Source organism: Puma concolor, chromosome E1, assembly GCF_028749965.1.
Source record: "Puma concolor isolate L17-30 chromosome E1, mPumCon1.1.hap2, whole genome shotgun sequence".
Classification (NCBI taxonomy): Eukaryota; Metazoa; Chordata; class Mammalia; order Carnivora; family Felidae; genus Puma; species Puma concolor.
In genome coordinates, this window is record NC_141680.1 from 17,268,797 (window position 1) to 17,280,807 (window position 12,011).

Sequence of the window (12,011 nt, forward strand, 5' to 3'; positions counted from 1 at the left end):
GCCCCAGTTTTCTAACTGATAAAACTATAGCCTTGCCTGGCTTGTCTGCTTCACAGAATAGTTAATAAGACTGAGATTAAGTGAGGTTATAGATGAGAAAGCTGAAAAACATGTGCAAATACTAGTTTTGTAGCAAACTTCTTTATAGTGCCTGTGGGGTTTCTGCTCTTTTCCCCTTGCCCTCTGGATTCATGAGGCTTTTGTTCTTTTCTCCAGGTTACCTGTGCATGACAGATGAATGGTTCTCTGAATATGTCTACGAAGTGGTTGTGGACAGGAAGCATGTCCCTGAAGAGGTGCTAGCTGTGTTAGAGCAGGAACCCATTGTCCTGCCAGCGTGGGACCCCATGGGGGCTTTGGCGAAGTGATGCTGCCTGCAGCTCTTTCCTCCTCCCATGGGACCTGAAGTGACTACAAAGGACAGACCCAGGGACTGAAGCCAAAGTTACACGGGTTCCCACAGGACACAGTCAGATACTTGGATTGCTCTTCCAGGAACCTCTTGGAGAAGTGTGCTTTATGATGAAACAAAATATTCTTAAAGGGAAAGATCAGGTCACACTATGTACTCTCTTCATCTCCAACAGCTCAGGATCTCTTAGCATTTTAATCAGATGTAATTGTGTGTCTTAAGTCTGTCAAAAAGGTTTGGTTTAGTGTCTGTTTTAATAAGACAGGAGAGGATGAGCAATTGTAGAATATGGAGAGAAAATGGACCTGATGCTCTGTGTTTCTAGAGTAGAGTTGGGGGAGGGTTGTCCTAAGATTTGAGCTTTCAAACTGCATGCTGCCTGACAGTATCACTGTCCCTCCTAGATGGCAGTCACTGAATTCAGGTTTTTTCAAGGTAATTTTATATGCCTCTAATAGCCCAGGAATGGGAGGTTGATCAGATCTGACATGATTCCTTCCTGTTGTTTGGAACTGTGGGGGGGGAGGGGGGGGGCACAGCTCTACTCAAGTCAGGGTTAAGTAGAGGCTTAGAGAAAAAGAGGAGTGTGAAAACAGCCAAAACCATATCATGATCTGAATTCTAATCATTAAGGGGAGCTTGGCCAAATGGCTTACCTTCTGCCTCTGGAATTGGGAGTTGGGTGGGCAGGAAAAAGTGATACCATTCTTTCTGACAACTAGATGGTGCTGAGAAGCTTTTGAATAAAACACTTTGCTAAATGAGAGTAAGTGGCTTATTTGATCTAAGAGTTTCTTTAGCAACAAAGGAAAGCAGCCAGGTGACCCATGTTCTTCAAAATAGAAAACAGCAAGATAGTTCAGGGCTTCCCTGCTTCAGCTTCTGTATGGAATAGATGAGCCTTCCCAATCTACGCTGATCCTCACTGGCTTCTGCTAGGTCCAGCCTCGGAATTGGCTGAAGACTATGTATTTCACTGAGACTGGACATCCCTTTCACTGAAAGCAAAAAGTGTAGCATCCTAATCAACATTTCCATCAGTGCCTGAGCCCCCTGCCTTTCTGACTTTCTAAGAATCTTCTCGGTCCTAGCAGGGGATATTGTCTGTCACAGTACTTTCCAAGATAACATTAGATAAAGGCTCAAGTTTGAATCAAAGTGTTTATGATATTCTAGTATTCCTGTTCCAAGCAAGATAAATAAATCCATTTCTAGACACATCATGGCAAAACCCTAGAACAGATCTTAAAAGCATCCAGGAACACTGATTACCTCCCTCCAAAGAAAAGACAATTAGATTGACAACTAACTTCTCATCAGCAACTATATAAGCAAGAAGAAAGAGAAATATTTCTTCAAGGTGCTATGAGAAGTTAACTGTGAGCCTAGAATTCTATACTCCATGAAACTGTCTTCCAAAGATGAAATAAAATACATTTTCAGTCAAAAACTTACCCAAGGAGAAGGAAAGTGTTCCAGTATGAAAGATCTGAAATATGATAAATATGTGCATCATCTAAACAAAAAGTACGTGTAGGTAAGTCTAATAGGGTTCAGAGAAAGACAAAACTAAAATACATGAAAGCAGATAATTGTAATTAGGGAGGTCATTGAACTAAACATATTCTTTATATCATTCAGGTAGAAAATAAATATATTGATTAACTTTAGACTTTGATATGTTAATAACCTATCCTAGATTTCTAGATTTGTATATCTATTTTTAGTTATATAAAACGTATAAAAATATCTGTATCTAGATGTATAAAATGTTTATCTAAATTTATATATCTTTTTAATGTTTATATTTATTTTTGAGACAGACAAAGCATGAGTGGGGGAGGGGCAGAGAGAGAGGGAGACACAGAATCCGAAGCAGGCTCCAGGCTCCGAGCTGTCAGCATAGAGCCTGACGCGGGGCTCGAACTCATCAACCACAAGATCATGACCAGAGCCGAAGTCGGACGCTTAACCGACTGAGCCACCCAGGTGCCCCTCTAAATTTATATATCTTATATACCTATTTAATATATCTATATTTCTACATTACTACTAAAAAATAAGCAGGATATAGTTTCTAAGCAAGAATATAATCAATCCATAAAGAGACAACATGGTGAGAGAAAAAAAATGCAGGACCAAGAAAGTGTCCAAAATAAGATAGAGATAAATCTAAATGTGTCAATAATTATATATAAATGTGTTAAATGTCCCAGAAAAAAGACACTGTCAAACTGGAGTTTTAAAAAAATAATTCAGCCATAAGCTGATTATAAGAGACATCAGCAACCCTGGGATATAAGAAAGGATAGGAAAGATATATCAGGCAGATACTAACCAGAATAAATCTGGTGTGGCTCTACTAATAATTACCAAATTAGGGCTACTCTGAGTAACCAGACTGATTCCAGAGTATGTTATTCACAGCCTCCCTGGAGTTGTACAACACGATGGCCCTGGAAGTAGGCTTTAAAACAAAAAGCATTACTAGAGATAGAGTCACTACATAATTATATGTTTACTTGATTCTCTGGAAAAATATGAAGATTCTAAATTATAAATTAGTATGTACCTAATAACATAACCTCAAAAAATATAAAGCAAAAATATATGGAAAAATAAGCCAGTATTATAATGGAAGATTTTAATTGTTGATAGGTCAAGTAACCAAAAACTCAAGTGAAAGGTTTAAGCATTTAGTAAGGTTGGTGTAATGGACATCTATTTAGAACACTGCATCGAATAACTGCCCATTCTTTTTGAGCACACATGGAACTTTTTCAAAAATTAACTATACGCTGGAAAGTAGAGTCAACCTCACCAAATTTCCAAGCAGTTAAGTTAGAAACTAAAGAGATAACTAGAAGGTTCCTATATGTTTAGAAATTAGCTCTTAGGTCCAAGAAGAAATCATAAAGGAAATTTAACCTAAACAATGATAAATACTGCATATCAAAATGACAGATACAGCTAAAACAGTACTTAAATTTTATAGTATTAAAATTTTATTAGAATGGAAGAAAGACTGAGAATTGAGCTAAGCATCTATGTCAAGAAATTAGAACTGCAAAATAAATCTAAAAATAGAAGGAAATAAAATGTATGTGCAGAAATTGGGGAACCTGGGTTGCTCAGTCGCTTGAGCGTCCGACTTCAGCTCAGGTCATCTCATGGTTTGTGGGTTTGAGCCCCACTTCGGGCTTGCTGCTGTCATTACAGAGCCCACTTCAGATCCTCTGTCCCCCCTCTCTCTATCCCTCCCCAACTTGTGCTGTCTCAAAAAGTAAACATTAAAAAAATGTGCAGAAATTAAAGATAGGATCAACAAAGCTGTAAGTTAAGTCTTAACAAAAAAAAACAAAAAAAAAAACAGATCTTGGCAAGACTAATTAAAACACATACACAAGAAATCAAAAGGAAGATACCATGATAGATATTGCAGATATTTAAAAATTAGAAGATACACTTTGTTAAATGTGACAGTAGAGGGATTTGTTTAGAAGACCTAAATCCACAACTTGGGAGCAACAGAAGAGGAGAAACAATAAGCTGGAAAGCCCACAGAGGCACTGAACAATTTAGCAGAGCTGAAAAAGTTGAATCCTGAGCCAATGGTGGAGACAGCCAGTGCTAAGCAAACCAATTTACATTGTGTAATTCCCCAATATGGTAGTTCCAGATGACCTTTAAGGGAATTGGGAGTGAAAGAAGGGTTACTGAAGGTTGGGTGTGTCTGTTAGATCCCCTCCCTACTTTGGGCAGCTGGTGACTGTCCCTCCCTTGCTCTCTCAGCCCATTCAAGATTTATTCTCAAGAGAGAAAAACGGTTTATGCTCTGGAAGTCAGAAACATAACTGAGGAGGAAAGTACCATAAGGGGGTTAAGTGAGTAGTTACATTCTGAATGTTCTCTGCCATCTTGGGCTCCTAGAACTCTAGCACCCAGGAGATTGGAAATCTTCTCTGGGGAATCTTGATTAGCCCAAAAGGAAAGACGTAAAGAAGTATTTTATGACATAAAGCATCATTTTATGAGACTGGCATAACTCTGTCAAGGATAGTAAGAGAAAAAATTACATGTGAATCACACCCATAAGCATAGATGCGAAAGTCCTAAACAAATTATAAACCAAATCTGCAATATATGAAAGAATAATCTTCATAACAACATATTTAATAAAAGCGATTTCCCAAATAAAATCAGGATCAAGTGGGGTGAAACAAACAGCATTGCATATGTCTTCTCTGCTGGAGATAAAGGGAAATGAGCCAAAGGTTGAACCAGAGACCTGAATTGGAGGAACTTGCTAATGTTTGGGTGACCACTGAGCACAGAAATAGGAAGGTGTGACTGGGAACTCTTTAACTGATACTCTGACCTCTGGAAAGTCTTTGCCAGCCAGGATGACTCTGGAGACATGTAGAGTCATGCTGACCCTACACTTCCAAGAAGCCAAGACCTGATAATGAGACATGCCTTCAGGATGTGGTTGTGGACCCATCTGCTTGATCCAGCTTGTCCTTAAAGAGCAGCTTAATTTTAATTTGCTGCTGGCAGAGCCAGGGCCCTTGTGCTCTAATTCCTTCAGTCACAGGGTGTGTGTGAGCATTGCTGCTGACTCCAGCCGTAGGCCTCGGTCAAGTGGGACTTCTTTAAGTAATTCCAGATGAGCATTCCCATGTTTAGGACAACTTGTCTGAACCATTGTTGCTGCTCTTGACGCTGACTCTTCCTCCCTGTGGCCTGTGATACAATTTGATTGAAACCTAGGAATAAACCAGCCAGAGTTGTTTTTGTTTCCCTTTTCAAACTCCTAGCCTTCTCCGCATTACCACAAAGGGAAAAGAAGAAAGGGAGGGAGCAAATGTTCAATTCCTACCAGCTGCAGTTATTTGGGAACAGGACTGTGGAGGTGGTGAGCCCATCTGTGCTCCTCTCTCTCAGTGCAGTCTGAATACTAATTGCTCTTTTTCACTTTGCTTACTCCTCTAGAACAACTCTAGTTCCAAGAAAAAAGAAAAAGAAAACCTCTAGTTCCATAACTCCTCTTGATGTGACGGAGCACTCTCTGGAACCATTTCTCAGGCTGCCCCATGACGGTATTTTTGTTTTTTCAAAGTTATTTTTTTGTTTGTTTGTTTGTTTGTTTGTTTGTTTGTTTGTTTGTTTGTTTTGAGAGACAGAGAGAGAAACAATGTGAGCAGGGGCGGGGCAGAGAGAGAGAATCTCAAACACGTTCTGCACTGTCAACGCAGAGCCCAACACGGGGCTCAGTCTCACAAAGTGCAAGATCATGACCTGAACCGAAATCAAGAGTCAGATGCTTAACCAATTGAGCCACCCATGCCCCATTTTTATTTTATTTTTTAAAATCAGCTGCAGTTCAGCAGAACAGGGAGCTGAGGCAGGGTAGGCATATGGTGGGAACTACCAGCATGTGTTTGACTTACAGCTTAGCCTCCCTGCATCTCATCCGGCCGGGGACCATAAACGTTAACTCATCCAAACTTGTCCAAAACAGTTAAGAAATCCTTGGAGTTTTACTTGGAACATTCAGTGACAGGAGTCTTGTGGCCTATGCCTACCTCCGCAGTCTCAACTTCCTCCCTTTCCTTCTTGTTTGCTCTGCTCCTGCTAATTGCTCTGCTCTCTTCTTCCTTTGTCCCTCCAACACACCAAGTTCACTCCTGCCTCTTTGCTGTTCCCTCTTCCTAAAGCTCTTCCCGCAGGTCTTTGCATGGCTGGCTTCTCATGACTCAGGTCATGGCTGAGCACCTCACCTAGGTAGCCAGCTTCCCCCCACCCCACCCCCTGACTGCCTCTACCTTTTCCACACCCATCCCTCTCTACTGTGACCGGGGTCTATTTTCTTCACCGCACTTATCACTTTCTGAAATTATCCTATTTATTTACATGTATTTGTCTGTTTTCCCCAAAGTCAATACTCACTGTCAGCTCCCCAAGGGCAGGGGCTTTGTCTTGCTCACCGCAGTGTTCACAAGCCTGGCTCACGGTAAATACTGATTGGCTGGCTGATTGAAAGTGCCCTACATTGCGACAGCAATGCTCAATTAAAAGTTTATACATAGATCTGAAGTCTCCTTTCCTGTAACTTGCTCAATAGGGACGAGTAGCAGGAGAACAAAGCCTCTGTGACCCTCATTTTAGTGCTTAACAGAAAGGTCCAGACTTCATGAAGGTGACTTACTTAAGGGGAGTCGAAAAAAGAAGGAAAACCCACACAGTTTAGTTTGCTTTTCTCACTGCTTGTACCTTCCTCATTTCAAACCAGCCCAGCACAGCGGGATGTGCAGGGCTTTTGGACTCAGACAGGCAGGCTGGTTTTGCTGCTTGGAGTCTGCATAACCATGGACAAGTTACTGAGCCTCTTTGAGCCTCAGTATCCATAGCACTTTTATTGAAAAATCATTTTTAAGTGTATTAAATATGAAGGGCACCTGGGCAGCTCAGTCAGTTAAGTGTCCGACTCTTGGTTTCAACTCAGGTCATGATCTCACAGTTCGTGGGTTTGAGCCCTGCATAGGGCTCTGTGCTGACAGTGCAGAGGCTGCTTGGGATTCTCTCTCACCCTCTCTCTCTACCCCTCCCCCTCCTCTGTCACTCTCTCAAAAAAATACACTTTAAAAAATTTAATTAAAAAGTTTTTAAAATGTATTAAATGTGCAGACTCACAACTTGAAAAGGAGGGAGTCTGTCATTTATTTTTAAAACCATTTACAGCAAAATACAGCCAAAGAGTTTTGCTGTGTATTGCCTACAGTAGGAGAAGGACAAAAGACAATGTGTAGAATGACTCTGGTAGATGATAGATGTTCCATAAATGGTAGCTTTTATTAATAACTACTTCTGACAGAGCCTCTCCATGTCCAGTATTGTGCCTGGCCGTCTGGGGTCCAAACAGTTCCCTCCCCTCTAGGAGTGTATCATTTTGCTGGGACAGTAAGATGGATATACATGAGCCAGTGGAAAAAGAAGGTGACTTTCTAGGAATGAGGTCTTTCTTTTGGTAAGTGCCAGAACAGTTATAAAAGGGCTTGAAGTTGGAGAAAGAAAAGAAATACTGACTGGTTTTAAATTAAAACCACAGTGACCACAGACCTCAAGGATGAGGGTGATGAGCACACCAAGAGGAGACTGAGGGGAAACCTCCCACTACAAAGAGGCACACGTTATCTTGAAGCTCCTGGAAGGGAAGAAAAGCCAAAGGAAGGGTGAGTGTTTCATAATCTTGAGCTGGCAAAGGGGCACTGACAGTAGGACTCCAGGCGAGAGGACTGACCTCATGGGCTTGATGCACAGGACAGGAGTTCTAAAAACAATTCTGTCCCTCTTCATCTGATCCTGAGAGAAGCCCTAAACTTCACTTCTTGGCTCACCGCATCCTTGCTAGTAAATTAGTGCAAATAGATGCCCCCTTCCTGAGGGAACAGACTAAAGTACAATGGCGCTGAGCAACTTGGCCTGGAAGTTACCATCTATACCCAGTGAGGTGCAGCCGGCGCCCCTGAGAAAGCCTTCAGGTTCTGCCCTGCTCTGTGATAAGGCTTGGGGCTTCTAGAATGTCTTCCTGTGTTCTTTCTGTCTGTCTTTTTTCTTCCTTCCTTCTCTCTTTTCTCCCCCTCCTCCTGTTCTTCTTTTTCACTGGTATATACTTAGATTTCAATGTACCTCATCAGCCTCCCCCTGCTCGGCAAACTAACACCTGTTCGGTGGTTTGCTTTTTTTCTCATTGAACAATAAATCTTGTGAACCTCCCCAAACAGCCCAGACAAATCTGCCTCACCCTTTCCACCAGCTGGGGGGCACTGTGTTGTTGGGTGTGTCAGGATTTCCTTGCCAGCTGCCAGGGCCCTGGTTTTAATGGCACTTCCGAGTCTGTCAAGAGTAAAAAGCATTTCCTTGTCATTCACTGGCAGTACCTGTGCTCGCAGGGCCTCCTGTGTGCTGAGACATGGAGAGAGGTAGAAAGGCCCTTCCCTTGGGAACTCAGAGCCTCGCGGAGGAGGTGGGCATGTCGGAGAGGTCAAAGGACTATATCCCAGGTGCACACAGGGCTGTGGGGGCCCTCCCTTGGGACTCTGCCCTTCTCCCGCCTGACACTTCTCTGCCAAGGTAGAAGGCGAAAAAACAGCTGTCCTCCAGAATGTGGCCCTGGCTAAGGGTGTCCCCAGTCAGAGGAGGAAATTCTGTAGGAAGGAAGTAAACATCAAAACCCTGCTTCAAAGATATTACAGATAGAGCATGGGGTAGTCACCATCACTGTAAACTGTGGGGGAAGAGGGTGGTTTAGCAAAGGCAGGAGGCTCAAAAGGAATGAAAGAGAATGGGGCCAGGAAAGGTAACCAAAGCATCTTTAGCAGGACTGAGCCTGACACAGCCTCCCATTCCTGCCCGAGCCCTGGCGAGGTCACCCTCCTGGCACTCCGGATGGGGCTGCCCCTCCCATCCTCTTTCCTTGTTTCATCTGGATCCAGGAGGCCCTGGCGCAGGGGAATGCCTGCCCAGCCCTCTGTGGGTTCACAGTAGCAGCAAATCCTGCCCTGCAGGTGCTGTCTTCTGCACATGCTTGAACATGAACAGAGTCTCCAAAACTGTGTCACCTCCCTGGAAAATCAAGGGGTGGGGTGCTTTGGAAGGGATGGAGCAGACAGACACCGTAAAGGCTAGAAAGGCTGGGGAAAGGCCCACAAGAAGGGGCGGGCCTCATCTTCCGTTACTGTGTTAACCAGAACAGAGCAGGCACACAGAGGGCACTTGGCGTTTTGGAGGGAGAGGATTGGACTTACAGGGTTTCTTCTGGTCTGGCTCCACAGGGGAACGGTTTGCTGAGCCTTGAGACACCCAGAAAGTGGGTCTTCTTGGTAGCAGTGTTTATGTGTGGGGAGGGAGAGGGGGCTGTGTTTATTCTGTGGAGGCCCCGCTATCTCTAGGCTAGTGTTAGCGGAAGTAAGAGAAATACTTGCTGAACCACAATTGCCTGGCAGGGCTTCTCACCCAGTCACCCAAGTTCACCCAGGTTCACAGAGTCTTTGACAGCCCCATTGCTTTCGCAACAGGGCAACTGGTGGCTGGGCTTCACAGGTTCTCCTGATTTCTCACTTCCACCTCCTCCCGACAGGTACTAGTGCCTCCCGGCCTCACTCCTTACTTGCTAAGGAACCTGTCTGCCTCCAGCACCCCCATTGCCCCGCTGGTCCTCTAGCCCAGGTTGGAGGAGCCATGGGATCCTTCCCTGAAACACCGCTTTCCTCATGCCTCTCCCATTCCAGGCTCCCTGCTGCCTTCTGTGTTCAGCACAGACCTCCTGCCTGACTCCGAAGGGCACAGCTCCTGTCTTCCTCTGCCTGGCACGGAGCAGGTGCCCAGGTCAGGAAGGTGTTGTGTGATGGAGATGGACGATGGGGAAGGGTACAGGCTGCCCTGGCTTGGCAATAGACCATGACATCTGTCCGCTCGCCCTGATATGCAAGGACGATGGGCAGTGGAGTGGAACTCCACAGGCAGAGGGAATAGGGTGCCAGAACTGGGGGATCTTCACAGGGGAGAGTCAGCTTCTGGGGATGACTGGGCAGTTGTGGCAGTGAGGGTGAGAAGCAGGACAGGGAAGAGTTCGCTTTAGGGAAGAGAGAGGGGCTGGATTCAGATTCGTTGAGGTGAAGGTGGGGCAGCTGAGGCTAAGTGATGTTTCATTGGTGGCACCCACAGAGACAAGAGGAAGAGAAAGCACGTGTTTAGAGAGAAGATGGACCATCTGGGACATTTTGTATGGACTCTGCCAGGGAGGCAGTGAAGGAACGAGGAAAGGGTGCAGTCTGTGTAAGTCTAATAGCTTTTTCTGGTAGCACCCTCAGGCAGGGAGCAAGAGGAGAGACGTCAGGCCTGGGTGGTCCAAGGTGGTCCAAGGCCAGAGAGGAGATGGGGGAAGTCTCTCTGGGGAGGAGAAGTGCACAGTGGGAGGGATCCTTCCCCCCTTCACACCCCCCAGTGGGCGGTGCCCACCACTCACTGAATCCCTATTTTACAGACCAGGGACTCAAAGGCCAGAAGGTTGAGGTAAAGGAACTTACCCTGCATGGGAACAAACCCACACAGGCAGTAGAGGGTCAGAGCCGAGATTTAACCCAGATCCATGGGATTCCCACTCTCTAGGCCAGCATAGCACCAAAGAGGGGCCTGGAGTGGCTGAGCAGAAATGGGTATTAGGATCTAGAAAAAAGGCCAGGAGTGGTGGGGTCAACAGGATCACGAGACTATCAAGTGGTCTTAAAAAGCCACGTTGGAACCAAGGTGGAGGACAGATCGGGTAGAGCCTTAGCCAAGGGCTGAAGTCACCCCCACTGCTTCCTACAGCCTGTGGTCCCACTCTTGGTCTCCTCCTTCCTTAGCTCTGCCCCTCCCCCTCCTCAGACGGGCGCCCTACTTTTGTGTAGCCCCTTGTTCATACTGCGCTTACACATGAGTTTAAGAAGGCCAAGCAGAGCCCTGGGTGCATCAACTTGTTCATCTGAAAGGGGCAGGTGCCCACATGGGCCCCTGCCTCCTGGGGATTTGGCCTGAGGTGAAATTCCCAATCTTGCGCAGGAATCACCAGCCTGGCTCTGCCGCCCTGGATGCCAGCTGGCTCACCAGAGCAGCCCCGGCCCCTTGCAATCGCCACCCTGACGTCTAGGTGGCACCAAAGCCTCACACTGATTCCTCCCAGGTTGGGGACCCCGCCTGCTCCCGCTGACACTGGCTCCACTCAGCTCAGTGCGCGCTCTGCTTTGTGGGTTCAGTCCCTCCATGCACATAGGGGCTGCAAGCTTGTAATTCCTTTCTTCCTTCTACTCTGCCCCATCCCTGGCCCCCTTTGGGAGGAGGGAGGTGGCTTCCCCTCCCCTCTCATCTCTTCCTCAGGGACATCCCAAAGCAAGTACTCCGTCTATTCTTTTCAAATGTAAAATAGAATTTTGCTGAAAAGACAATACAGCCAATAACATGAAATTCATTTTAAAATATTTTTTTTGTTTTATTTATTTTTGAGAGGGGGATGAGGAGCAGAGGGAGAGGGAGACACACAGAAACTGAAGCAGGCTCTAGTCTCTGAGCTGTTAGCACAGAGCCTGATGTAGGGCTCAAACCCACAAAGCGAGATCATGACCAGAGCTGAAGTTGGAGGCTTAACCAACTGAGCCACCCATCACCCCTGAAATTCATTTTTAAACTTAAAAAAAAAAAAAAGTTATCAAAGCAGTATATTCATATGATTCAAAACAATAAGCTCCTGTTGAACCTCTTGAGATAATTAAGATATTGCAGTAATTAATCCACCCCAGCAACACCACAGGCATATCCACTTCTGCAGATCACCACCCATACTATCTGTTCTGAGACAGCTCTGATGTGTGGCGGGTTAGCAAAACGAGAAAGAATTCATTCATTCTGTCTGCCAGGATTTAGTGTGAGCCACCAGGCTGGGCACTGCTGGGGTTCTTGGAGATAGCCAGAAATTAGACAAGGGCCTTTCTGGCCAAGCGCACATCCCACAGTGGAGCCAGATAAACTCGGGAATGCCAGGTGCCAAGTCCTTGGAAAGAAA

The 12,011-nt window shown here is 45.3% G+C and overlaps 2 protein-coding genes across 4 annotated transcripts in view; both read left to right on the forward strand.

Annotated features, from left to right (window-relative positions):
- Positions 1 to 1,178, forward strand: part of BLMH (bleomycin hydrolase) — a 46,576-nt gene extending 45,398 nt beyond the window's left edge. The window contains exon 12 of the mRNA XM_025916380.2: positions 217 to 1,178. Coding sequence (XP_025772165.1) covers positions 217 to 368 — 152 coding nt within the window. The 3' untranslated portion in view covers positions 369 to 1,178. The remainder of the gene's footprint in view (positions 1 to 216) is intronic.
- Positions 1,179 to 7,289: 6,111 nt separating this feature from the next.
- SLC6A4 (solute carrier family 6 member 4) overlaps positions 7,290 to 12,011 on the forward strand; it is a 66,105-nt gene continuing 61,383 nt past the window's right edge. For all 3 annotated transcript variants that reach the window (XM_086686427.1, XM_086686428.1, XM_025916369.2), the window contains exons 1-2: positions 7,290 to 7,439; positions 7,521 to 7,644. The gene's annotated coding sequence lies outside the window, so the exon portion shown is untranslated. The remainder of the gene's footprint in view (positions 7,440 to 7,520; positions 7,645 to 12,011) is intronic.